Source organism: Primulina eburnea, chromosome 16 (assembly GCF_022965805.1).
Source record: "Primulina eburnea isolate SZY01 chromosome 16, ASM2296580v1, whole genome shotgun sequence".
NCBI classification, from domain to species: Eukaryota; Viridiplantae; Streptophyta; class Magnoliopsida; order Lamiales; family Gesneriaceae; genus Primulina; species Primulina eburnea.
The window spans coordinates 19,495,274-19,519,593 of record NC_133116.1 but is presented as its reverse complement, the minus strand read 5'-3'; the positions used below and the strand labels follow the sequence as shown (position 1 = coordinate 19,519,593).

The following is a 24,320-nucleotide window of genomic DNA, read 5'->3' as shown; positions in this document are numbered from 1 at the left end:
CCATTTGCATCAGCCATTGTTAGTATCATGTATGGTATGATATCAACGCGCTCTGATGTTTCTTACACTCTCAGTGTTACAAGAAGATATCATACGAACCCTGGTCCAACACATTGGAATGCCGTAAAAGATATTCTTAGGTACATAAAGAGGACTAAGAACTTGTTCATGGTCTATGGGGGTGGAGAATTAAAATTGGAAGGCTACACTGATTCTAGCTTTCAAAGTGATGTAGATGTTCAAAATCAACCTCTGGTTTTGTATTCATGCTCAATGGTGCGGTTGTCTCTTGGAAGAGTTATAAACAAGACATCGTTGCGGATTCCACCACTAAATCTGAATATATTGTTGCATCTGCTGCAGCAAAGGAGGCAGTTTGGATGAGTAATTTCGTTCAAGATTTGGGCGTCATTCCTAATGGAGTTGATTCAGTCCCGGTGTACTGCGAGAACACTGGTGCCATTGCACAAGCAAAGGAACCAATGTTTCATCAGCGATCCAAACATATACTGAGGAAATTTCACATCATCCGAGAGATTTTGGGAAGAGGAGATATATCAGTCGAAAAGGTCGCCTCTGCAGATAACGTTGTTGATCCACTTACAAAGCCCTTTCTAGAACCATTGTTTGAGAAGTATCACGAAGTAATGAGATTAAAGTTTATGGGTAGTTGGCTCTATGGCAAGTGGAAGATTGTTAGGGTAGATACCCTGCAAGCCAAATGTTGGCTAGGGAATTTATTGACTCAAGTTTAATAAACAATCTTTATTTTAATATAATTTAACTTTTTATGGTTTAATTTTTCTTTATTTGTATACACATGTAATCAGTATAGATAAAGTCCTTGATTATACTTTAATACGAATGAATCGTAATTCGATCTTGAAACTCATTTGCAAACACTATGTATTCTAAATTCGTTCCTAGTCAATTCAACCACCAAAAATAAGGATATAGGCCGCTTGAGGTTAATACTAACATCTGTGATGTAATGTACTGTGTTTCGTGGCAAGGACAAAGAGATGTCCAATCATGTAGATGGGTAATCATACGATGATTGTACCGAACATCTCTCCCTTAGACTTTCCAAGTGGTTATCATTCATCGAGAGAAAAAGTCTGTGGTTGTGATTGTACGTGATTAGTCCTTGTGACCCGGGAAAACACCGAGGCTCTACTTACTAAGATTGTGCTTTGACTCGTTTACCGACTCCGTGAGGATCACAAAGTGGCGAGGTTGGGTAGGAGCCAGTAGATTGTAGTCGGGAATTCACCGCTCACACACGGGTGTGGATATTTTATGTGATCTAATGAAATAATAGTGCATGAAATCTCTTGTCAGAGTGTGATATGTACATTAGGGAAGGAATTCTCTAGGTGTGCATGTGATGACAATATGAATATTTCATGATCGTATCACATAGCTATCGAATCTAATATGCAACCCTCGATGAACCAATGGTTGCATATTCGATCGGGACATATGAGATGAAGGGACCGTACTGTACGTTAAACATAACTGATTGGTTCTTGCAGGCACTATCAGTGATACCTAGGGAATCATGGGGCGATGCTACTAGACGCTTGATAGGCTCATAATAGTTAGTATTTTTATTTTCATATTTGTCATTATTCCAATTTTCGATATGTTTAATTGATATATTTTTTGTGTAATTTTATTATAGGAGGAACTTTTACGGTCTTGGAGCAAATTTGAGTTAAAAAGGTGATGCTTAACACATTTAAAGTTTCCAAGATAGAGTTTTGAAAAAGAATGGCTAAACCAGAGGAGGTCCTGGAATAAGGCGTGGCCATGCCTTGTGGTTATGTTTCAGCTTTCTAAAATTTCAGGAAGTGGAAAATATGATTTTGTGGAGATTATGCAAGATTTGAAAGAATTAATTATGGTGTATGGTTCACTACAAAAAAACGGATGGTTTAGCGACGGTTTTTAAGAAATCGTCGCTGCATTTGCGACGGTTTTTTTATAACCGTCACTATATTGTCACGGTTAAGAAAACAACCGTCGCACAATAAACAAAACGACGGTTTATTACCAACCGTCGCTTTCTTAGCCACGGTTTACAACAAACCGTCGCTTTTTCAGCCATGGTTGAATAAAAACCGTCGCTTTTTTAGCCACGGTTTATTACACCGTCGTAATATTTTGCGACTTGTTTTAATAAACCGTCGCTAATAAAAACACGTGACGGCTTAATAAAAACCGTCGCTTTTTTAGCCACGGTTTAAAGAAAACCGTCGCTTTTTAAGCCGCGATTTACTAAGAATCGTCGCTTTTTTGGCCACGGTTTTATTAAGCTGTCGTAATATATTGCGACGGGTTCTAAATAACCGTCGCTACTCAAAAAAGCGACTGTTTACTATACACCGTCGCTTTATTTAGCGACTGTTTAACGTCAACCGTTGCTTTTTTTAACGATGGTTTAACACAACCCGTCGCAATATACAGCGACAGTTAAATAAAACCCACTTAATATAGCGACGGTTTTGTATAAACCGTCGCCGATGCAGATCGGCGACGTTTTCATATAAACCGTCGCCGATCTAGATCGGCGACGGTTTACATATAACTGTCGCTATTAGAGACGTGTTTTCGGAACCGTCGCTATTAGCAAACAGTCTATAAATTATCGCGTTTTCGGCGAATTTTCTCCACAGCAACTCCTTCACTCACATCTGCGCGCGATATAAATCTTATCTCGGGGACGTTTTTTTGTTTTTGACTTAGGTACGTTTTTTGCAATTCAATTCTTAGTAAATTTCTATCTTGTATATATATTTGTGTATAATATAATGTTGTTATCTAACAAATTTTCAAAAACTTGTTATAAATCTTGGGATGATGTTAAGACGACATCCAACACTCCCGGTAAGGGATACGAATGGATAACGATAGAAATTGAATGTATCGTCGGTTGGAGAATGGATTTCTAACGGCTGAATATTGTGTTGGTGTAGAGTCGTTTGTAACATTTGCACTTAGTCATCCTGAATGTTTATTAAATGAAAATATCCGTTGTTCGTGCAATCGAAAAAAATGTCAGAACCGAACATATTTAGACGAAGATACTGTCAAGGTTCATCTCGGTCGTTATGGATTTGTACCGAATTACTACAATTGGTATTTTCATGGAGAGGAATATATTCAGCCGTTCTATCCTAATTTTAATATGGAAGCTTCTTCTTCATCTTCGTCTCGTAGAGCACCACCAATTGCTCAAACTACATTTCCGGATTTTTTTGATACTATTGAAGAAAATGTTAACTTTGAAGAGAACCCTGAGAATGAGAATGAGAATTTTGGTGAAGAAAATCCTACAATAAATATTGTTCCCGAAGTTCCTGAAAGTCCAAACAGTTATATTAAGTCACTGTATGAATGCATTAAATCAGCCGAGAAAGAAATTTGGGAAGGAAATCCACACGGTCATTCTGTGTTGTCTGTGCTCGCTCGGTTATTGAAGATGAAACATGAACACAACATGTCCGAGCGCAATTACAATGACATGTGTCAACTCATGTCAGAGTTATGTCCGTCTGATAACTACGTCCCTGAGAGTTTTTACGCGACCAAGAAAATTATCAAAGATTTAGGGCTTCCGGTTGAAAAGATTGATGCATGCTTGAATAATTGTATGATATACTGGGGTGTTGACGATGTTTTAACAGAGTGTAAGATATGTGAACATCCTCGATACAAACGTAGTAGAAGTCGATCTCAAAATCCTCAGAAGAAGGGAATTCCGTACAAGTTGATGTATTATTTTCCGATCACGCCACGTTTGCAAAGGTTGTATGCTTCGAAAGCTACAGCGTCACATATGCGTTGGCATAATGATCATCATTTCGACGGTGACACAATGACACACCCTTCTGATTGTGCAGCGTGGCGTCATTTTGACGCTTTGCATCCATCTTTTTCTTCATAAATCCGAAATGTGAGATTAGGATTATCAACAGATGGATTTCAACCGTTTGGACAAAGTGGCCAGCATTATTCGTCATGGCCTGTCATTGTTACTCCATATAATTTACCACCTTGGATGTGTATGAAAGACGAATACATGTTCTTGTCTGTGATTGCACCTGGACCGAGTAACCCAAAAGACAAATTAGACGTATTCCTTCAGCCTTTAATTGCCGAGCTTCAATCCTTGTGGTCTAATGGTGTTCCCACGTACGATATTCACGCCCAACAAAATTTTAATATGCGTGTGGCTTTGATGTGGACGATAAGTGACTTCCCCGCGTACGCAATGTTGTCTGGTTGGAGCACTGCCGGAAAACAAGCATGTCCTCACTGCATGTCTGACTCCGACGCCTTTAGTTTGCCGTGTAGTGGCAAGACATCATGGTTTGACAATCATCGGAAGTTTTTGCCGGAAGATCATCCATTGTGTCGTAATAGGACAATGTTTCGAAGAGGTAAACAAGTGTTACAGTCGCCACCTATCACTAAAACTGGGGGCGAATTACTCAATGAGTTGGACGAGTTTGGTTTCAGACCTTCGTACGAGATTGATTCTGACACAATCAATAAAGAGATTTGTAACTTGACGAGATGTGGTTGGAGAAGACGGAGTATTTTTTGGGAGCTTCCATATTGGAGTACGAACCTCATAAGACATAACTTGGATGTCATGCACATTGAGAAAAACGTCTTCGACAATGTCTTCAATACGGTTTGTAATATACAAGGGCGTACAAAGGATAATGCCAAATCAAGAGCAGATCTTGTTCAGATGGGTATTCGAACCGAGTTGCATCCATCTACAACTGACGGAAGATTTCCGAAAGCAAATTACACACTTGACAAGCATGCCCGACAAGTTCTTTTTAGATGGCTCAAAGAAGTTAGATTTTTTGATGGGTATGTTTCTAAAATGGCGCGTTGCATAGACATGAACAAGTTGAGGATGTTTGGTATGAAGAGTCATGACTGTCATGTATTCATGCAGCGACTACTTCCTGTGGTATTCAGAGAGTTGTTACCACGAGATGTTCGGGAGGCTCTTACGGAGTTGAGTATTTTCTTTGCAGACTTAACCGCGCGGAATGTTAAACAAATTGATATGATGCGTTTAACTGAACAAATTCCCATCATAATGTGCAAGTTAGAAAAGATTTTTCCCCCAAGTTTTTTCGACTCGATGGAGCATTTGTGCATACACTTACCATACGAAGCACGCATCATGGGTCCTGTACAACTTAGGTGGATGTATCCCTTCGAAAGATATCTACGTAAATTGAAAAACATGGTGCGTAACAAGGCACGAGTAGAGGGTTCCATATGTAATGTGTATTTGGTTAAGGAGGCTGCTATATTCTGCCAGCATTACTTCAGTGAGTCTACGGGCAGCAGGAGGCGAAAAACTGGGAAATCTCATGATATCACAGACGTTGACACTAACGAGTCAGAGATTCTCTCAATATTCCGCAATCGTGGTAAGAAGATTGGAGCTGCAAAATCACGATGGCTAACAAATGAAGAGTATCATGCAATTGCAACATATGTTTTGCAAAATTGCAATGATATAAAGCCATTTGTCAGGTATTATGTATATGTAATTCATTAATTTATATAAACACTCGTTTCAGAGTTATAATTATATTCAATGTATTGCAGCATGTACGAGAACAACATCCGTATGGCATATCCAGAGATGTATGACTCCTCGGTGGAGGCGTACATCCAAACCAATTTGTTTCAGTGGTTTCGTCAATATGTATGAATGACAAATTATAATTTTGTTTACATATTTCAATAAAATTTAATTAACGTGATTGAAAATTTTAAATTTTTGTATCGTAGGCTACCTTGCCGGATGCTGAAATTGAACTTCCAATTATTAAACAAGTCGCAGGAGGTCCGTTGATGAAAGTCAAGACTTACCGAGGTTATTGCATTAATGGATTTAACTTTCATACAGTGCATGATACTTCGTTCAAAGGTACATGCATTAATGGTTTGATACGCATCCTCGCTAGGGCACACGCATACACAAAAAGTATAAAATTGTTGACGTCAATCGAAAAAAGAATCTGGGATATTACGAACCATTTGTGTTTCATACGCAAGCCTCGCAGGTTGTGTATTTGACTTATTCAACAACGAAGAGAGCAGAATCAGATTGGATGCATGTCAGTACTCTACGAAGGCGAGCTTATGTCACTGATGTTGAGGCAAATACTGAGCAGAATTAAACTGAGGCGAACGATGCATTTCAGGCCGACGAAAGTGGATTTCATGACATCTCAACTCAATTTCTTTTGACGTCTCAAGATCTAGTCGATGTTAATGTTATGTACGACAATGAAATTGATTTGAACAGCACTGGAAGTGAGACAGAAGAGGTTCAATATTCGAGCGACGATGGTCGTGACATTTACGACGAAAGTGAATAAGGTTGAGTTTATTTATGATTGAATTATATTTTTAATTAAAATATATATTAGACTTTGCGCACTTAATTAATTAACTGTTTGCAGACCTATATTTTGTACTTATATATATGGCAGAGCAGCAGCAAAGATCAACTCCGCATGATGGTCGTACTCCGATATGGGTCGCAAATAACATGTACGTATATATGGACATGTACGTATATATGATTTTGTGCACTTAATTAAGATACATGACGTTGCTAATTTTTAAAATTTAGATAACATACTCCGATATGGGTCCAACCAAGTTTTTTTAATAAATTATCATTTTTTTCATAAAAAAATTGTAACGTTTTTTTTTAAAAAAAACTATTCATTTGCGATGGTTTTTCGTAAAAACCGTCCGTCGCGAGATTTTGCTACGGTTTTTTTACTTTCTCGATGTTGACGACGCTTAGAACCGTCGCTTTTTTGTGACGACTGTGCAAAAAACGTCGCCGATCTAGATGGGCGACAGGTAGACAACAACCGTCGCTATTGGCGACGGTATGACAAAAACTTTCGCTTGTTGCGACGGTTTAATCAAAAACCGTCGCTAAGTGGCGACGGGTTTTGACCAACAGTCGCTATTATTTCTATATGTACCGAGTTCCGAGAACATTTTCTTCCGCGATTTTCGACTTCCTTCTCTGGTAGTATCGAAACTCTATCATTTTTTCCGCGTGCTGTTGAGGTTTTTGGTGTTTACTAACATCTCTTTGTATTAATTTCGTAGATTCGCTCGTTCGTGTGAACTTCCAGCGTTACGTAGATCTACGTATCTTCGTTCAAGTGAGATTTTTAAAGTGTTTTCTTTACTGAAAATTTTCCATGTATTTGTTATTTTCGCGTAGTAGTTTTGTGATAAATTTTAGCGTAATATGTTGTTATGAATTGTAGCGTTGTACATTATTTATTTTGTAAAGAATGCATGATTTTGTTGTACAAGATAATTAAATTAATGTTATTTGTGTAGATACTTAAAAACTAGAGTTTACAATATAATTTAATTAAATTAATATTTAAACACTTGTAGGCTAGAAAATGTAACAAATGATATAGAAGTTGGATGTATCGTATGTTGGATAATGAGTTCTTAAGTGGTGTATTTTGTGTTGGTGTTAAAGACATTTGTAATAACAAATTTTTTGGGTTTACAGTTCAAATACTATGTCTGGACAGCAGGATGATTCCCCGCCTCCTCCACCGCCTGATCACAGGATTGAGCTTACCATCTTCGATGGGATGTAAGTAAATTTTTTTTAAAACTTAAAATCATTTATTGAAAAAATTTCGTGGTAATTATTGAATATTTTGAGGAAAAATATTACAATGACTTGTTTTTTCCCTGGTTATATATTTGACCCACATAATAGCAGTGTCTCGAGATACATATCGAGACAGTTCTCAGCGCAGACATGTGATCCAAGCTGGTCATGGAGGCATGTCACACCTGAGCAGCGGCAGTGGTATTGGGATCAGTTCTGTGTAAGTCTTTATTAAAACAATTAATTTCTACACGAACATGTTTCAAAATTTATTAAACTTAAATTTAAGTTAAATATAAAATATTGCAGTTGAGGTATAGATGGGCTGCTGATATTGATGCTCAGGTGCGAGACTTGTGGCTCCGTACCAGTGCCACCCTATACCGCCGGACCATTTATAGCTGGAGGAGCACGGACAAGCATCCACCGACGGTCACGCCTGAGAGATGGGCTGCTTGGACAGATGCGTGGCAACAGCAGGACTGGCAGGACAGAGCCGCGAAGAACAAGGCCAACAGGAACAGCGAGCCTGCAGGTGTAGGTACAGGGACGTCGAAGCACATTGCAGGTGCGAAGACGTACAGCGCTCACGGGCAGGATTTGGTATTTCTTCCATTTTAATACTTTTCATTTTCACTTTAACATATATATTTATTTTTTGTTATTTATAAATGTTCATGTTTTACAATTATTGAATTTATTTTAGCGGGCACGACATGGCAGAGATTCTACGTCGTGGGAGCTTTATGTTCACACACATCGACATGAAGATGAATCTTTCGTTGACACGCGATCCCGACTGGTCCACGTAAGTTTATTGAATTTCGTTACTCTCATTAACGTCACATTACGAAAATTTGATTTCATTCATTTGTAATCAACATCACAGGAGGATATGGGGCGCGCCATGGCTGAGTTGGTAACTCCTGCAGGTGATGGATCAGAGCCTGCTGTGCCCAGCCCGCAGTCGGTAAACAGCATGTTCAAGCTTGTTGTTGGGGGGAAGAAGAAGGGGAGGATGTATGGGTGTGGGTCCATGGCCAGCACCTTTTATCCCGATGAGATGGCTCCGGGTCGACGTGGTGGGTCATCGAGTGTCGGTCAGTCGTCTGAGTCCCAGCAGATGGCAGACATGCGCCAGACTCTAGACACATCGTTACGCCGTAACGATGAGCTTTACGACAGGATGCGGGCTTCAGAGGCGGAGAACGCCATGCTAAGAGATCGCATGAACTCACTAGAGGAGCATGTCAGACTCCTAGTTGCAGGCATGTCACAGGGAGCTACGCCGCACACATCAGGCCGCACGCTGCTTGGACCGGGCAGTTCGCACAGGGGTCGATCCCGTGGCGCAACACTTGGTTCTTCACCTCGTAGACACAGATTATCACAGACTTATATTCCTCCGACGCAGGGCTACGGGGACGACGACGACGACGACGAGGAGGACGAGGACGATGACGAGACTCAGTCACCGTAGCTACGTTTTTTGTGATTGTTTTCTAATGAGATTTGTAGTTAACACTTGTATTATTTTTCGATTAGTAATGTATGATTACATTTTGCAAACTTTGTTGTTACTTTTTTGTCAATTATGTAGCACAATATAGTTTAAAATCAGTACGTAATTAAGGATGGTTTTAAAAAAAATTAAAAAATTTAATGTTGCGACGGTTACTGTCAAACCGTCGCTTAATTAGCGACGGGTACTTACAAACCATCGTGTAATTAGCGACGGGTACTTACAAACCGTCGCTGAATTAAGCGACGGGTACTTACAAACCGCCGCTCAATTAAGCGAAGGGTTTTGGCAAACCGTCACTACAATAAGCGATGGTTTTGTCAATAGCCGTCGCTATATTAAACGATGGTTTAGTCAAAAACCGTCGCTTATTATAGCGACTGTTCTTAAAAACCGTCGATTCATAGAGCGACGGTTTTTCAGAAACCGACGCTTAATTAAGCGACGGGTTGACATACACCGTCGCTTAATTTAGCGTCGGTGTTATTGTAACCGCCGCTAAAATAGCGACGGTCTTTAACAGCTAAACCGTCGCAATATTGTCACGGTTTTTAAGTATACGTCGCTTGGCTAAGGCAACGAGCCATTCTGTTACGGGTCAGGAAACTGTCGCTAGAACCGTCGCCTTACCCGTTTTGCGACGGTTTTAGCCGTCGCAAATCGTTTTTTTTTTTCTGTAGTGGTTAGTAGAAATTTTTGGAAGGAAACTGTAGATAAGATAATATATATTATTTTATATTTTAAGATTTAGGGTTAATTAAGATTAGTGGACCTTTTTAGCTAAAATAATTTAGACCCAAAAGCCTACCACCCCAACACAAGAAGACGGCCGCATAAAATAATTCAATTGGAAGAACTCTCAACAACCAATTTCCATCTTCACGTACGCAGCAAGAAGGCGGAAGACTTCCAGATTTTCCCAACAAAAAAATTGTTTGCATTTCTTTATGTTTTCTTATTTATTTTTTATGGATATTGTAGATTAAACTATGCTTGGCTAATTTTCTTAGTCTGATTCAAAGGATAGTCTACTATTTTAATTTTATCACTGTGAGATTTTTGCACTATAATTATTATTTTTGTATGCCCAAGTATTCGTTGATTTATGATTTAATTATATGAATGTTATACGTCAATTAATCTGACAATTTAATTTGATGTATGATTTTCTAATGCTAACCATGAATTCAGTTATCCGTAATTTTAATGAACAATTGGTACGTGAGTAGCAATAGTTTAGATGTGTGGTGCTATCATAACATGTGTAATCTAAATAAATCGACGAAACTAGATCTTCCAATTGCAGCTATCTCGGTTGTTAGATTTTAGGATTAAATATTTTCACAAAACTAAAATGCTAACTTTAATTAATATGGAATGCTATCGTGCCCAGTTAATTATTGGTAAGTTTTGACTGGTTCCTGGGTTCGGTCAATTCATTTAGGAAAACACATGAATTTTAGCAGCTATCCCTATTATTCTAAGGTTAATTGCTTGGAATAACATGAAGAAATGATTGGTTAACCGATGAACAGTGAGATAATTAAACAGTAGAATCCCCTTGAATAAGTATTTTCTCATAATAAATTCTTCAATTTATTCTAGTCGATTAATATGCAATTCTAAATTCAGTATTTTTCTTGCTTGGTAATTTTATTTTAGGTTATTTTATTTCGTAATTATCAAAACAAATCTCCCCCTTTTATTTTTATTATCGAAAGAAATAAGTCTACCGTTCCATGTGGATTCGACCCTACTCACCATTACACTCATTTTTATTTAAAAGGGTAGGAATTAATTTGGTGGTCAACGCTCTTACCATGATTCGATGGGTTTAAACAGAAAAATGATTTCTGACATTCTCATGACCAAATGTTCGTGCATGAAATGGGACAAATTGGGGTCAGCCCGAATAAAGAAAAATGTCATGAATCACAAAGAGTTGTGAACTCACGGTTAGATATATTCCTGAACCATTGAGGGTCACAAAAGCACTGAATCATTTTGTTCTCGTTTGAGAGAATAAATTCAAGGAGTTGAATTTATGATATAGTAAATTCAAGAAGTTGAATTTATGATATTTAAAATTTAGATAAAATGAATTCAAGTAGTTGAATTTATAAAATATGATAATTTAATTTATTAAGCTCAAAAGTTGAGTTTATTAAATATTAAATTAAATATATAGTGGGAGAAATATTTGATTAGTATGTAGGAGTACAAGTACAAAATATTCAATAAATAAAGTTATTAATGGACTTTGATTAATTAATTAAACTAATCCAAACTAGTTGGACTAGTCCAATTAATTAATCAAGCCTTTAAAGTTAATTATAGAACCTAAATATTATATTTTAAAAATTAGGTCATGAAGGTTTAAGTAGGAGACTTAAAACCCTAGCCTCCACAATTCCAAATTTTCGAAAATTCGTCCACTGTCTTCCAAGAATTCGGCCACACCTAAAGATAGTTTAGGGTTTTGAGCCGCCTCTCGAGTTTTTGTTCTCAACGACAACTTCTTCTAAATAATCCAGTGCTATTTAGAAGATGAACTAATCTTCTAGTCGTGGACCGGATTGGGTGATTGAAGAAAGGAGACTTGAAGAACGTACGTAGGGATTTACAACAAGAGCTGCGTTCGCTTATACCGGCGTAGTTGGAGCCAAGTGGAAATTCATTAAAGGTATATTACTAAATAACATATGTATGTTTATTCAATTTAAACCATATGATTGTCCAAATATTTTGATTGTCAAAAATAAAATAAAAATTTTAAAGTTCCGCTACGATTTGGACACGAGAAAACCATGAACCCAACAACAAATACAAAAATAAAAGTTTTAACTATTCCTAAAACATCATATGTGTGTCTGTGTGTGTGTTGGTATAGGAAATGGAGGATTATGTTATTCGAGTCATGAACTAAACCATGGAATCATTATGCAATCTCTAGTTGTCTCTTCTTTTTCCTTTTAGTTATATATGCAATGGCTTATAGAGACAGCTTTTATCTATAATTATGGAATTTTCCATGTTTTTTCAAATTATATATCGTGAATTTTAATGGGTTTTTTGGGTCCAAAATATTTTTTTATCATATTTTATATAATAATTGTTAAAATAAATATAAATTATTTTGTAGTTGGACTTGGGCGTTTGGGGGTGTGGTTGTTAAAATATCACATGAGATGATGTTACATGGCTTGGGCAAACAGTGTAGATATTTTTGGGTGTGCGTCTAATAAATAAACATTTTAATTTAGACAATTTGGTAGGCTAATTTCAAATCAATTTAGTATTGCATCCTTGTACTCGAACCATGTGGGTCAAGGCATCACTCACTTTTTTCTTGAGAAATATTTGTTTGAGACTGTCTCACAAGTCGAATCGTATTTTATGATACGAATATCTTATTTGGATCATCCATAAAAAAGTATTATTTTTTATGCTAAGAGTATTACTTTTTATTGTGAATATCGGTAGGGTTAACCCGTCTCACAGATAAAGATTCGTGAGACTGTCTCACAATAGACCTACTCTTTTTTCTTTGAACAATTTTTACATATATATAAATAATAGGTTTTATTTGTACAAGTATTTTGAAATATTTTAAGTTTTTAAAAATACATAAAAATTTAAAATATATGTTTGGACAAAAGTTTTGTAAAAAAATTTATGAATAAAAAAAACACTATCCAAACGAGTAATAAATCGCAAACAAGACAAAATAAAATTTACAATTAAATTACTTTTGTAGAATAGTTGTCTAACCTTCTTCTTAATTATTTTTAAAAAAAACTTTGAAAAAAATTTATTATTTTTTCGTAAAAAAAACTTTTATATAAAAAATTTATAAATACTTCTCTTTCGGATGTAATAATTGTTCATGATAGGTAAAACAATCAAAACGTGCCGCTTGAGCTGTTGTACGATTTAAAATATTTTAGTTGTATCGTCAGCACAAGTAATAGTTATTGGTAAAGTGGAAAACTCTCGGTCCTACAATTAGTATCAAAGTCAAGGTCATGAGTTCGATTTTCATTGATTGTAAGAAGTATAATTATTAGGACGGAGATTGTAGAGTACAATAATTGTCCTTCCTGAGTAAAGCAATCGACATACGACGCATGAGTTGTTGTACGATTTAAATGATATGAGTTTCACCATTATCATGTTATGAATTGTGTTTTCTTGTGCCCAAACGCAGCGGAAATTTTAAAATTTTTTAGATCTTGACATTCAAGATATTTTGAGCACGCGTGTGGTTTTAATAAATAAACATACATAGGACTAGAAGATTAGTTCCTTTTCCAAAATAGCACTAGAAGATTTGTTGTAAATCTCCTGTACGTTCTTCGAGGCTACTTTCTTCAATCTTCGAATCAGGTCCACGAATAGAAGATTAGTTCCTCTTCCAAATAGCACTAGAATATTTGGAAGAACTTTCACCGTTGGAGAGAAAAATTCGAGAGACGACTCAAATCCCCTTTCCCAAGAGGGTGGCCGAAATTGGAGAGGAGATGGGGAGAGGTTGTTGGAAACTTAATTCCGGTGCTTTCACAAAAAGACTTACCAACTGAACTTAGCAACCTGAACACCAACTGAACTTAGCAACTAAACTGCTCATCAACTGAACACATCATCTGCTGAACTCAGTCAACTGTTCTATACAACTGAAGTTCATTCTCGGCAACTGATTCATTACCAGCTGACCTCTCAGTTGGACACGTCATCAGTTGAAAGCGACAACAGACAAAATAGTACATATACCTGCAATTAGTAGTGGAACGCCGCATTGCAGAATGAACAGTGTACGATTGTCAGAATATATCGACGTGGCAATCAACAGTTAGAATATTCAAACATTATTTAATGTTATCGTTGAGAGAAGAGCCTATAAATAGTCGAAAAACAGCAACTGAAGAATCCCCCGACTTTCAGTTATCCTATTCTACATGCTGTTACGCTGCAAAAATATCTACTCGCAATCAGAAATCAAAGCTCACACTTATTAGTCATATCAGTAGTATTCAAGACTACATTCTCGAGCTTATATAGCACTTTGTAATCTTTAATAGATTTTCTAAGTTGTGCTAAGATCAGTTACGATCTATAAAAGTGTTGTATGCTAAGAGTTTCAGTTTTGGCAAAGTGATAAGTCCAAACTGAAGTGGGTCAGTACAGTATCGTGTATTTGATCAAAGTCTTTTAGTGGATATCATATCTTCGTGATAGAAGGATTGACGTAGGAGTTATTCAATTCTCCGAACATCCGGAAACTTATTGTGTCATTACTTCAGTTACCATTTTCAGTTAGATACTCTATCTTTCAGTCAATTAGTTTTCCGCAACTGTTTTATTCAGTTTAACTGATTGTTGTTGACCGACGGGATATTTAGTTTCAGTTTGTAACAAAACTGAACTCATATTGTCGAAGAATATTTTAAATTCGAGCATTGTTTATTCAACCCCCCCTTCTAAACACTCTTTATTCGATTAACCGATCCTATCAAGTGGTATCAGAGCATAGTTATATCCCATCAAAGATTATCTTACTTAAATTTTTCACTATGTCTTCATTCAACAAGATTCCTATGTTCTCAAGAGAAGACTTTGAAGATTGGAAGATCAGGATGCATGCTCATCTAGCTGCACAGGATGATGACATGTGGTACGTTATAACTGAAGGACCCATGAAGATTTTGAAAGCCAATACAGCAGTTGCAATCACAGATGGGGCACCGCACAGAATTGAAAAGCCTAGAGATGAGTGGACTACTGAGGACAAGAGGAAAGCAAATCTAGATAATGTAGCAAAGGACATATTGTACAAAACACTGGACAAAGTAACGTTCAGTAAAATCAAGATGTGCAAGACAGCCAAAGAGATTTGGGAGAAGTTAATTCAGCTTTGCGAAGGCAACGAACAAACCAAAGAAAACAAACTTTCTGTTGCCTTGCAGAAGTTCGACAACATCAGAATGAAAGTTGGAGAAACAATGCATGAATATGATGAAAGAACCAGCTGCATCATCAACAAACTTAATGCACTTGGAAAGGTGTATTCAAACAAAGAAGTTGCATTGAAAATAATCAGAGGTCTTCCCAAGGAATGGGATGTGAAAACCATGGCAATGAAGGAGTCTAAAGATCTAAACAAAGTTGAACTCCATGACCTATTCGCTGACTTGAAAGCATATGAGTTTGAACTGCAAACTCGAGAGGGAGAACCATCTACCCCAGCAGCTACTACCGCCTTAACTGCTGTAAGAACAGAACCAACTGGTTCAGTTGAGAAAGCTGCTGATCAACTAAGCAATGATGTCATGTCATTGTTCATTTAGAAGTTTGGAAGATTCATGAGGAAGAATCAAGGGAATTTTTCAAAAGAACTATCAAAGAAACAACTCCAGAGAAGAGTCAAATGCATGCTACAACTGTGGAAAACCAGGTCATTATATTGCTGACTGTCTCAAACCCAAGAAGGACAGTCAAGTTTCAACTGAAAGAAAGAAGAAAGTATATGAGCACAAGAGGAGATCTAAGGACGACAAGAAGCCTTACAGAAAGAAACATGAAGTACTCCTAGCTGAAGATAGCAAAGCCAAATGGGCAGACACTGACAGTGAGGAATCAGAACCAGAAACTTCATGCAGTTCCAGTGACGCTGAAGAAGAAGTAAAATGTCTGATGGCTGCTGATACAGAACTAGAGTCCAGCAGTCAACAGGTATTTGATTTTAGTTCAACTGATTTTACAAGAGAAGAACTTATTTCGACATTGCATGACATGGTTAATTAGTATCAAAAGCTTGCTTTATCGTTTGAAAAAGCCAGAGCGAAGCAAAATGATCCCAAAGACGATAAAACAAAAACTGATGAATCAGTTGATATGTTGAGTCTAAAAAGGGAAATTGCTGAGCTCAGAAATGAAAGAAGCAGGGATCAATTAATGATTCAAAAGTTGTTGCTTGAAAATTCAAAGCACACTGAGCTTATTCAGGCTTGGAACAAATCGTCTGATGCTTTAACTGATATACAGAATTCTCAGAAATCAGTTACTGATAAAACTGGTTTATGATTCTATAGTAAAGATGATTCATCTTCCAAAGATACTCAGACAAAACTGAATATAAACAAATGGAAATACATTCACTTTGTAAAATCTGTTATGGTACAAGAACAAGCTGAGCCGAGTAATTGATTGAACAGCCAACTCAAAGTATGAACAAGGGCAAAAGATGTGGAATTGGTTATAGCCCAAAAGTTGTGACTGACTCTCGAAGTCAGCAACCGAAAATTTTCAGCAAAAATTACTCTAATGGCTACTCAAATTACTACAACAGCAAGCCAGTTCAGAAAAGATATTGGCTGAACAATCAGTTGAAAAAGGGAAAATCACATGTTGTATCTCTTGCACACCGTACATCAAGCACACACAAACAGGGAAAGACCATCTGGAATACAGCAACTGGACGGTCAGTTAGATTGATCCAAGTCTGGATTCCTAAAGGACTAATCAACTTTGGACCCAAATAAAAAAAAAGGGGTACCAGAATCTTATCTTGTGTGTGATTGCAGGTAACAAGTACAAGCTTTGAATCTATATGGTACTTGGATAGTGGATGTTCACGCCACATGACAGGAGATTCAAATTTATTATCTCAACTGGTCAAATATACTGGACCAAACATCAGTTTTGGAGATAATTCTAAAGGTAAAACTGTGGGTAAGGGTAAGCTTATCCATGGTAACTTCACCATTAATAATGTATTATTAGTTGAGAATCTTAAGTATAATCTGATCAGTATCAGTCAACTATGCGATAATGGATTCTCAGTTCAGTTTGACAAACATTCTTGTTCAGTCAAAAACTCAACTGAAGAGATCATCCTAACTGGCAAAAGGTATGGAAACACTTACAAAGTCAGTTGGAATGATCAACCTTATGCACCAGTATGTTTTATTGCCTCAAAATCTTCTAAAAACTGGTTGTGGCATAAGAGATTTAACCACCTGAATTTCAAGTCTATTGCATATTTGAGTAACCACGATCTTGTTACTGGGCTGCCCAAAATGGATTTTATCAAAGACAAAATTTGCTCAGCATGTCAGTTTGGTAAACAAATCAAATCTTCTTTTAAGAACAAGGGTCGTAAATCTTCTTCCCGATGCTTAGAGCTGTTACATATGGATCTATTTGGTCCAATACCAGTCATGAGCTTAGAGGGAATAAAATACACCTTGGTGGTTGTAGATGATTTTTCAAGATTCACTTGGGTTATATTTCTCAAGTCCAAAGACCAAACTGCTGCTCAACTGATTAAGCTTTTCAAAAGACTATTAAATGAAAAATCAGTTGGAATTGATAGAATCAGATCTGATCGAGGAACTGAGTTTATCAATCAAATTCTTTCAAATTATTTAGAGAATGCTGGAATTAAGCATGAGCTCTCAGCAGCTAGAACTCCTCAGCAAAATGGTGTAGCTGAAAGGAGAAATTGGACCCTTAAAGAGGCTGCTAGAACAATGCTTGCTGATTCTGGTATCTCTCAAAGGCTTTGGGCAGAAGCAGTGAACACTGCGTGTTACACTCAAAACAGATCAATGATTAATAAGAATCATATGAAAACACCCTATGAGATCTGGCATGGAAGAAAAAGTGTGGTTTCCTACTTCAAAATATTCGACTGCAGATGTTTTATACTTGTCAATGGTAAAACTCATTTAAAGGACTTTGATGCTAAATTTGCAGAGTGAATATTTCTTGGTTATTCTTCAGTAAGTAAAGCGTATAGAGTCTTCAACAAAAATACTTTAAATGTTAAGGAATCTATTCATGTTGTTTTTGATGAAACTATACTAACTGATAAGCCAACTGATCAAGTTGAGCTAGCTGATAGATTTACAAATATAAGCTTGGATGATGATGATGAAGAAGATATCCATATCACTCAAAGCAATCTTCAAACACCGGAACCAGAAGTATTGGATCAACCAGAAAAACCAGAAGCTGTTCCAAATGATCAGTTATTAGAGCCACCGAATGATATTCAGTTACCAACTGAAACTGCCCCAACTGAAACTGGAAATGTTCAGTTACCCACAGAAGCAGTTGCTGATTCAGAAGCAATAAATGCTGAACTCAGATGGAAGAAATCACATCCTCCAGAGTTGGTAATATAAACCATCTGATCCAGTAAGAACAAGAAATCAGATGCTCAATTTATTTATTCATTCAGCTTTTGTATCACAACTAGAACCCAAGAAGACTGATGAAGCTCTTGCTGATCCAAACTGGATAAATGCAATGCAAGAAGAGCTAAATCAGTTTGTCCATAACAATGTCTGGAACTTAGTTCCAAGACCAATTTCGAAAACTGTTATAGGTACAAAGTGGGTGTACAGGAACAAACTGAACGAAGATGGTTCAGTTGTGCGTAACAAAGCAAGGCTAGTGGCACAAGGCTATAGGCAGGAAGAAGGAATTGATTATGATGAGACATATGCACCAGTTGCAAGACTAGAGGCAATCAGGATATTCCTCGCCTATGCTTCATTCAAAAACTTCAAAGTCTATCAAATGGATGTGAATAGTGCATTTCTGAATGGCCAGTTGCAGGAAGAAGTCTACGTTGAACAACCTTCAGGTTTTTTCAATCATCACTTTCCTGATCATGTATATCATTTGAACAAAGCCTTATATAGTCTTAAACAAGCTCCAAGAGCTTGGTACGAAACTCTTTCAAAATTTCTAACTGATCACGATTTCTTGGTTGGATCAGTTGATAAGACCTTGTTCAAATTTTCTAAGAATGACCATATTCTACTCGTTCAAATTTATGTTGATGACATTATTTTTGGGTCAACTAACCCCAAATTATGCGAGAAGTTTGCTAAGTTAATGCAGGATAAATTCGAATGAGCATGATGGGTGAACTGACATTCTTCCTTGGTTTACAAGTGAAGCAACTGGATTCAAGAACCTTTATCAGTCAAACCAAATACACTAAGGAATTACTGAAAAAATTTGGTATGGAATCATGTTCAGCTGCAAGCACTCCCATGAGCTCATCAGTTAAATTAGACACTGATCAAGGGGGAATATCAGTTTAGACGACACTTTACAGAGGCTTAATAGGTTCATTATTGTACCTAACTGCTAGTCGTCCTGATATTGTATTTGCTGTATGCATGTGTGCTAGATTTCAAGCAAATCCTATGCAATCACATTTTACTGCTGCCAAACGTATTTTGAAATATCTTAAGTGCACACAAAATGTGAGATTATGGTATTCTAAAGATTAATCTTTCAATTTAGTTGGATATTCAGATGCAGATTATGCAGGATGCAAGCTTGATCGAAAAAGTACAAGTGGATCATGTCAGTTTCTTGGAGACAGACTGATATCTTGGTTCAGTAAGAAGCAAACATCTATAGCAACTTCCACAACTGAAGCAGAATATCTCGCTGCTGGAAGCTGCTGTGCTCAACTTCTCTGGATTCAGCAGCAACAGATTATGGTGTTGATGCAAAGGAATCTCCTATATTCTGTGACAATACAAGCACAATTGCTATTACCTATAATCCAGTTCTTCACTCCAGGACTAAGTACATAGATGTCAGACATCACTTCATCAGAGATCATGCCCTGAAGAAGAACATCAGACTGGAATACGTATCAACTGAGCAGCAAGCAGCTGATATCTTCACCAAACCATTGGCTGAGACTAAGTTTTCTTATTTTCGCAATATACTTGGATTAATTGATTTATCCTAATCAGTCGCTATTTTTGTCTTGGTTCTTAATCCATTCTTCAGTTTTGTTGTCACTTATTGACTCCTCAGTTAATTGTTTAATTCTATAATTCGCAACTGATGTCAGTTAATCTTCTATTAATTAACGTTTTATCAGCTCATTTGTTTGCATAGTATCTCACAAAGCTCATTACGTGCAGGAACAAAAAAAACGATGATAAAACAAAATAAACATTTCATTTAACCATATATATTGGCCAGGACTACATTTTCATATTTTTCTTCTACATCAGCTATCCACATCCTCAACCAAACAGCTAGAGCTGAGGAAGATGTCTTGCAGAAGCGTGCGAAGAAGCTATGAGATTGAGAGTCTCCAGCTCCTTTCGAAGCATCAGCTGGTAGAGATGACCATCTTTGAAGACGTCCACCCCCGCAGAAATGTCTAAGTGCTCCCGCACTTCTCTCAGTTGTGCCATCCATTTGTAGGTGGTAACCCTTCCAGAGTTGTACAAGAGCTCAAGCTCCTGTAACTCTTCCCAGTAGGGAAGACTATCATAGAAGACCTCGTCTTCAATAGCAGACTTTCTGGCCTACAGAGAGAATGGAGAAACGTTTGAGCAACTTCCACCCTCCATTTTTTTGCTGATATACTTGTGACTAACTCTTTAACTCTTATTTATAGACCAGGTCGAGGAATATGAAAGGACATATTTAATGACGATTACTCTACCAACCATCAGGATTTCCTTAATTAATCTTGCTTATATTATCATCAATTTTTTTAATGCATTTATTAAGGGGGAATATTGGTTTTTAAAAGGTTAATTGAGAAGACAACTGATTAGTCAGCTCTCAACTGAAAGGACACAGTCTGACAACTGATCGTTCAGTTGAGCGTCTCACTAATCTTCTCGTTTACGTTAACTAATTAAACCTATTATATTCAAAATCAAGCGACGTGACTGTCTTTCAAGCATTAAATGTTGTTTTTCAGTAAAATGATTAGTGTCAACGTGGACACCTTCAAAACCGTTCAAATACACACGCATTTGGCACACGTACACACGTTGTAATTCAGAATTTATATGGACTGACACGTGTCCAGAATTTGAATAGTCACGTACATATGTACCATTCCCCGCTTCATTTCAGTTTTACTTTGCGTATTATCCACAGATTCTTGAGAGCAAAACCTAGTTTCATCCTTCAATTTTTCCTTCAGGCATTCAATCAGTTCGTAATGGCAACTCAAATTCCCGCTTATATGCTCAATGCTATGGCTATCAATTTTGGGTCCATCTTATCCTTCGGTGATGCGGATGTCAAGAAGGTCTTTCAAAAACTGGAAGCTGCTGGTTTACGGACATTTTTGGGTACATCATCTCAAGAAATCTACCCAAAAGAACTTCAAGATTTCTATTCTACCGGTAAGGTCGACTCTGATGGCAACATAATTTCTACGGTCAATAATCAGTCTCTGACCATTTCTAAAGACTCCTTTGGAGAAATTTTCTCTCTACCTTCTGCTGGTTTGGCACAACTCTCGGATGTTAAGGTATCTGATATTGAAGAGATGCAAACCGCATTCTCTGCTGATGGACGGAAGATCAAAGTCTCTGATCCAAAGAAAGAACTGAAGTATGAAGTTCAGTTACTTGCTGATGTTGTAGCCAAAGAGCTTTTGGCAAAAGCTGGGTCGTTTGCTGCCCTCACTTTGAAAAAATTTCAAGCCATTTCTGTTATTATGGCTGATCGTCAATTCAACTGGAAGCACCTTATATTTATTGTTCTGAAGAATATGTTTCTCTCTTCTAAACAATCCAAGGGATTTTCTGTGCAACTTAGTTATCTGCTGAAATTGAAAGGGTTAGTGGCCGACGACTCAGAAAGATCATCAAAGTTTAAAGTCTTTAATGCGAAGAACACTAAGCCACTGAGAACCAAACTGGACATTTCTCCTGCTCAGTTTGTCAAAATCAAACAGGAAATTGGGACTGAGAAAGCAGCCCCGAAATCAGTGAAGAAAGCCAAAACTTTGGCTCAACTGAAGAAGGCTAAAAGGAAAATAATCTTGAGCACTTCTGACTCAGAGAAAACTCCATCTCCACAGATTGCCAAGAAACTGAGAACCCAAAGGTTTAAATCAACAACTGCCGCTTATTTCTTCAGATGCTCAGCAACCAATAGAAGCAGTTCCTTTGAAAGTCATTCCACCAGAAGCTTTAGTTGGTGCCAAAAATGAATCATTTAGGACCCAAGCGCCTCTGATTCAAATCAATCGCCCTGCCACTGTGGCACCTGCTCGACCCAAAGGGATAAAATCTATAGAAGTGGTGGAATCAACTCGAACATGATTGGAAATCCCTCACATTCTGAGCACTGATAAAGACAAGGGTAAGCTGATTGAAGAGCCTAGACCTTCGAATGCCATTCAGACACATATTGACCTTGTTTGGGCAAAGGTTAATAGCTATGCAGCTTCAAAAATTCAGTCCTATGACGCTTGGACAGCCTTTCGTACTCAAATATTTGCCAAGCAACTGAAAAAGAAATCTCGGCTGAACACCTTCATCAAATTGGAAGCTTATGTTCTAAGAATGGTGAAAGCTGCAACAATTGCTCAGGCAATGGAAAGGAAATCTTATTTGTTTGATCAAGTAAGAGCAAAGAAGTTGGCTCAAATCGTCAGCAAATTGAAAGACAACTATGTTCCAACAAATCCTACTGCATTTGCTGATCAAGCAGTAATTACTCAGCTTGATATCGATTTGCTTGGATTACAATCTCAAATCAGATTTTGGGAAATGGATCAGGAATTGGTTCTTCATCAAGGCAATTCAGATACTGATGAAGAGGATACAGTTGAACAAACATCCTCAGGACAGGCTTTGTCTCCAACTGAAAGGTCAGTTCAGGATATGCCTCAACCATCTCCCGCTGAACAACAACTGTACACTAAAGCCGAGCTTTCTTTTGCAAACATTGAAGAAATTATCCAAGCAGTGGTACAGGATACTAAATTGAGTGAACCTTTGTCTAATCCAGTTGATCACTCTGCTGATCAAATCCATCCAGAGGTCACCGTTTCATCAGAAGAACCCGTTCAGCAAGATCCAGTTGCTGACCAAGCTATTTCGACTGATGTGCCAATTGATTCTCACGTTCATTCTTTAGAGGCACCAGTTTTGATCTTATCACCATCTGCCATTCATCTAGCCAGTTCTTCTGCCGATCAGACTCCACCCTCACCGCCTCCAATTCAAGAAGAAATTATTGTAACTGATGTTCCAGTTCAGAATGTTGCTGATACAATTTCAACTAAACAAGCCTTACTCATTTCTGAACAGACGACAAAAGAACCAGGAACATCTCATCAGTCTCCTCCTCCATCTTCTTCAGATATTGATCTTATTTTTGAAGAAGTTCGGCATATGCAGGACAGTATGCAACAAATTATCACTGCCATATTGAAAATTCAGAACACTCATCCGTCTCATACTCTGAAGTTGGACTCTTCCCATCAGTTCAACTTAGAAAAACCGAACGCCATACAAGCAGCTGTTACCTCTCTGACTTTTTCAGTTGACGATATACAGAAAAACAAAGGGATTTTTTCCAGTCTCACTGCCACTCAAGACTCCATCAACAAACGAGTCGACGGTGTAGAATCTCTTGTTTCAAGAAAAATTGACTTGCTTCAAGTTGCCATGACTACTGCTATCAGCAATATTTCCGACTCTGTCCATCTCCTATCTATTGATGTTAGAAAATTATCTTCTAAGATGGAGATGTTTGACAAAAAGGGGAAGAGAACTGATTTTAGAAAAGCAGAAATTATCTTAAATTCTTATATCTATGAAGAATATGAGTTCAGTCGAATCTACATCTTATTTTATCTACAAGAGTTCAGTTATTCAGTTATAATTTGTTCTGAGTTTGTCAAACACCATAAAGGGGGAAATTGTTGGTAACTTAATTCCGGTGCTTTGACAAAAAGACTTACCAACTGAACTTAGCAACTGAACACCAACTGAACTTAGCAACTGAACTGCTCATCAACTGAACACGTCATCTGCTGAACTCAGTCAACTGTTCTATACAACTGAAGTTCATTCTCGGCAACTGATTCATTACCAGCTGACCTCTCAGTTGTACACGTCATCAGTTGAAAGCGACAACAGACAAAATAGTACATATACCTGCAACTAGTAGTGGAACGCCGCATTGCAGAATGAACAGTGTACGACTGTCAGAATATATCGATGTGACAATCAACGGTTAGAATATTCAAACATTCTTTAATGTTACCGTTGAGAGAAGAGCCTA

General features: G+C 37.4%; 2 protein-coding genes across 2 annotated transcripts; both read left to right on the top strand.

Moving 5' to 3' along the window:
* Positions 1–3,190: 3,190 nt before the first annotated feature.
* On the top strand, positions 3,191–7,734 carry LOC140816098 (uncharacterized). The gene is made up of 6 exons (XM_073175165.1): positions 3,191–3,872; positions 3,969–5,571; positions 5,647–5,746; positions 5,833–5,917; positions 7,180–7,235; positions 7,604–7,734. The coding sequence occupies exons 1-6, from the start codon at positions 3,191–3,193 to the stop codon at positions 7,631–7,633; spliced, it is 2,556 nt and encodes an 851-aa protein (XP_073031266.1). The 3' UTR covers positions 7,634–7,734.
* A 41-nt stretch (positions 7,735–7,775) lies between these two features.
* Positions 7,776–9,191, top strand: LOC140816097 (uncharacterized). The gene is made up of 4 exons (XM_073175164.1): positions 7,776–7,931; positions 8,021–8,314; positions 8,418–8,519; positions 8,601–9,191. The coding sequence occupies exons 1-4, from the start codon at positions 7,776–7,778 to the stop codon at positions 9,189–9,191; spliced, it is 1,143 nt and encodes a 380-aa protein (XP_073031265.1).
* Positions 9,192–24,320: the final 15,129 nt, after the last annotated feature.

Coding starts and splice junctions, on each gene's coding strand:
- LOC140816097 (XM_073175164.1), top strand. CDS start 7,776: ATGACTTGTTTTTTCCCTGGTTATATATTTGACCCACATAATAGCAGT. Junction 8,315..8,417: donor GCGCTCACGGGCAGGATTTG/GTATTTCTTCCA, acceptor AATTTATTTTAG/CGGGCACGACATGGCAGAGA. Junction 8,520..8,600: donor CGCGATCCCGACTGGTCCAC/GTAAGTTTATTG, acceptor TCAACATCACAG/GAGGATATGGGGCGCGCCAT.
- LOC140816098 (XM_073175165.1), top strand. CDS start 3,191: ATGGAAGCTTCTTCTTCATCTTCGTCTCGTAGAGCACCACCAATTGCT. Junction 5,918..7,179: donor GAAAGTCAAGACTTACCGAG/GTTATTGCATTA, acceptor TTAATTTCGTAG/ATTCGCTCGTTCGTGTGAAC. Junction 7,236..7,603: donor ATCTACGTATCTTCGTTCAA/GTGAGATTTTTA, acceptor TTGGGTTTACAG/TTCAAATACTATGTCTGGAC.